Raw genomic sequence first — 4,013 nt, forward strand, 5'->3', positions numbered from 1 at the left:
AGATAAATATAGATTTACCCCTATGGAAACACTATTGCTATAACAATAATCAAAATGTTAAAACGAAGTTGATCGAATCAAGAAAAATACTGCGAACTTTTAAGCTTGTCAGATTAACATGAGATATCACACCCCGAATATTTATCATAACAATTTAAACAGTTGTAATCCTTTGTTGACAATATTAACAAAATTTCTCCAAGATCATAAATTAAAATGCCTGATATAATTTCCTTTAAAAACAATTGTAAGGTTCAATGATTTATACAAACATATAATAGTAACATTTTACTTTTAAGATGCTGAATATCATTTGGTATTTATGTAATAATTTTTCTCTTTTAGCTTTACGGGTTTTCATACGAGTTCATGTGTTGAGAAAACAGGCCACGAAAATAAATAATTAAAAAAAATGCGGTAATGACCACTTTTTAAGCTACAACCTTTTGGGCTAAGATGGCTTTAAGTGCTTCTTTAATGTACGGATATTTGTATGAAAATCCCAACTCTTTGGCTCTAACAGGAACAACCCTTTGACCTTCCAAAACCTAACAAAAAGTCAAATATTAATACAGCTTGTACTGTATGGCACAACCTAGCAACGCGGGTAATGCGCAACTAAAATGAACCAAATGAAATGGTTAATTACCACAGTAGTCCCTTCTCCAAGGACTGCTTTAAGGGCCAAGTCGGGTACGGGTAGCCATGAGGGTCGGCCCATAACTGATCCCAGGTGTTCGCACATCTCGGCTAGCCGAACAGGGTTCGGTGCGGTTCCATTTATAACTCCTGAAAGTTAGGGATACGTTAGTAATTTCACAATTATCTATATAACCTTAAAAAAACAAACAAACCCTCTTTTATGTTCTTAGAGTATTAAGTGACACTTAAGAGCAAATACTGAAAAATACACCAATATTTTCACCTTTATAAGATGGATTCAATAAGGCTTCATACAACATATTGACCAAGTCATCCACATGAATCCATGAAAACCTGCAACATTTACACAATAATATCATATAAAAATTCATCATGTTAATTTATAGGGTACATGAATTATCAGTTAGCATTGCGAGAGTCCATAGCTTAGAATGATCAATGCAGACATTTTTGTCGAAGAATGTTTGGGAATCTTTAAAAAAGATTGAAATCAAATCCAAATAAAACGTTTAAAATTGTCAACTATATATAAAAGTTAAATAATGCTACCATTGTTTCCCGGATCCTAATGGTCCTCCAGCAAACATCATGAAGATGGGAATCATTTTAGCTGCAAAAGTCACAATGTTTAGTAATTTACCTATGAATGACTCAATCCAGGTTACATTTTAATCTTCAACGGGTAACATAGAATCAATTTTAAAAGAAGAAATGGGCCAAAAGTGTATATTTTCACACGTTAGATTATGACGAATAGTGTTTTTGGAACCAACAAGCCGGACCGCAGTAAGTACCCACAAATCGCTTTTTTGACCTGAACCATTATGGGCGTTACTTAACTAGCTTATGTTAATTAATAGAATTTTTTCAATGTGCATAAAAATGATACCTAAAGCACCACCATCTTTCCCAAGAACCACACCAATACGTATAAGTGCGATCCTAACATCCTTATCAACTCCAAGAGCTGTTCCTTCCCATTCTCTGCAAACCTGATTACACAAAAAAAGGAAAACGATAGGCATACATACAAAACTAATCAGAATCTAATTAAAACCCATGCTAGAAGATTCTGTTAGTTCACCTCTGCTAAATAATCGTTCCCGGATGGGCTTTGTTCATCAAAAACTTGAGTTTCACTAGTACCTGAGTTGTAATGTCAGAAAATCATATCCCAACGCAAGTATAGCTAACGCAACGAAATAAAACACAAATGCATTCATCATAATTTATTTTATATACAGGTTCCTAATTTTGGATATGACACTGTTACATTATGTTAATCATGTAATTACTACAAAAAATAAATTTAAAGCGAATAGGAAAATACCATAATAGCCCACTGCTGTTGCACTAACCAAAACTCTTGGTCTTGTATCACTTGGGGAGTTATTTATCAAGTCAACAACCTTCATATTCAGTAAACAGGCCCGTCAACGGTCATACATCATCATCATCATCGTACTCAGTATATCCCACCAATAGCAATGCTATGGTAGGGTCTGAGGAGGGTAAGATGTAGACAGCCTTACCTCTATCCCATAGGGATAGAGAGGCTGCTTCCGGTGAGACCCCCGGCTCGATTGTAGTTTTGCATCAAGCCTTGGACATAAGGCACATAGCACTCAATCATCGGGACACCGGCTGATCGGTGCATGTGCCCTTGTCTTTCGGCTATCAACGCCACCACATGATGCCTGATTAACCTTCCGCCACTTTTAACGTTATTTTCACGAGATTAGTAAAATAACGTCAAAATTAGTGCAATTTTACTTTTGCCCACCCGAGGGTTCACACATATATACATTATATGCGCGCACCGCAAGCAGGGCGTCAACGGTATGCAACAGAAAGTAATGCTTGCTCATTTTGTGGGATCCACCCCCCAACAACCACACTGATGCGTACCTGTTCCCGCCTAAACCCATGTTACCAAATAAGCGGGAACAGTTTTCAGTTTGTGTTAACTGTTCATATTAATATTAGAATTTCCGCTTTTGTTTAGTTTGTCGATGTTTTAAATGATTAAAATTAGGGTTTGTTAACCTTGTAATCTGGAGATCACCCATCTCGAATCGGGTCACTATCCATTTCAATTTCAGTAATCAGGTTCGTAATTTCGGGGTTCTTATCACACACACACACCCCACCACCACCAAAAAAATGAAGGTGTAAGTTGCTACATGAAACCGGAAACATAACCTTTGAGGTAACTCTAATCCGGCTTTCCTTGATCTCTTTCTTAATCTGCATTAGCAAGAAAATAAACATATTTATGGCTTAAGGTGAAACAATTAACATGTCATCATATAAATTAATAAATGATGTTTTATCCATTACACAATAAATGCAAAATTCAAATTATCACAATAATAATCTGGTTACCGACCTCAGGAGACCACCTGGTACTAATAGGCAACCCAGCCAAGTTAACAACACCAGTTGACCCTTGAATGCAGTCTTTCCACTCGGGTTCCTCTGCGATTACAATACCTGGAAAATCCTTGACTAGGAAAAATAAACGAATATAAAAATAATACATCTGTCATTTAAGAAATGTTTCGAGTACAATGTAGATAACAAATGAAATGGGTCTTGTGAAATGTTTGTTAATATTACTTATATCATTACCTTCTTACCAGGAAAAATGGAGTCGGCTTTTGATTTAGACCGAGTCAAAACACGGACGCTATGGTTATCTGCAACATAAAGTTTCATTAATGATGCATTATAACATAACGTAGGCATAATATCATTTGATACATACAAGTAAGTATAATATCTATATGATGATGAAATATGCATACCTTCATAGAGCCTTTGCACCAGTTTACTACCAATAAAACCCGTAGCTCCTGTTATAGAAACGAATATAAAGTGTAAGTCTTTTGAAGTGGCAGACCTGAATTCAGAAAGAAATATGAATCATGATTCAGTTTGGAGAAATGGAATGATCGAAAGAGTACCGAAGTAGGAGGCGGCAAAACGGAGCTTCTCCAACCCAAAGAAGCAGAAGCTCCATTGGTTTCTCAGAGGAATGTGAAATTAATTTTGTGGACTAGAACTGCTGCTGCTGCACAACAATGCTTGCTTGCTTGCTTCATCGCCAACTCGTGTTTGCATTTCAGCCACACTACTCCTATCTGGTACCCAACTTTTCTTTTTTTTTTTTATGGTCGTTTATGAAATCGAAATTGAAAAAAAAAAAAACGAATTAAAACAAAACTGACCGTTTATGTTTATATATGTGATTAAAAACTGAACTTATGGTTTGATTTTGATTTCATGTAACAAAAACTGAAAAATCTTAACCATGACCATTTTCTTTATTTTCATTTTTTTATTTCAAG

At 35.7% G+C, this 4,013-nt stretch overlaps 1 protein-coding gene across 1 annotated transcript; it reads right to left on the reverse strand.

The window, feature by feature from the left end:
• Nucleotides 1-275: 275 nt before the first annotated feature.
• On the reverse strand, nt 276-3,685 carry LOC143567365 (epimerase family protein SDR39U1 homolog, chloroplastic-like). The gene is made up of 12 exons (XM_077053805.1): nt 3,630-3,685; nt 3,471-3,565; nt 3,303-3,362; nt 3,053-3,171; nt 2,866-2,910; nt 1,994-2,072; nt 1,748-1,809; nt 1,553-1,655; nt 1,213-1,273; nt 926-996; nt 650-789; nt 276-548 (listed from the first exon to the last, which is right to left on the reverse strand). Exons 1-12 carry the CDS (start codon nt 3,683-3,685, stop codon nt 432-434), a joined length of 1,008 nt encoding a protein of 335 aa, XP_076909920.1. The 3' UTR covers nt 276-431.
• Nucleotides 3,686-4,013: the final 328 nt, after the last annotated feature.

This window comes from Bidens hawaiensis, unplaced genomic scaffold, assembly GCF_021521415.1.
Source record: "Bidens hawaiensis isolate Kalapana, Puna unplaced genomic scaffold, B.hawaiensis_p1.1 tig00023394_1, whole genome shotgun sequence".
NCBI lineage: Eukaryota > Viridiplantae > Streptophyta > Magnoliopsida > Asterales > Asteraceae > Bidens > Bidens hawaiensis.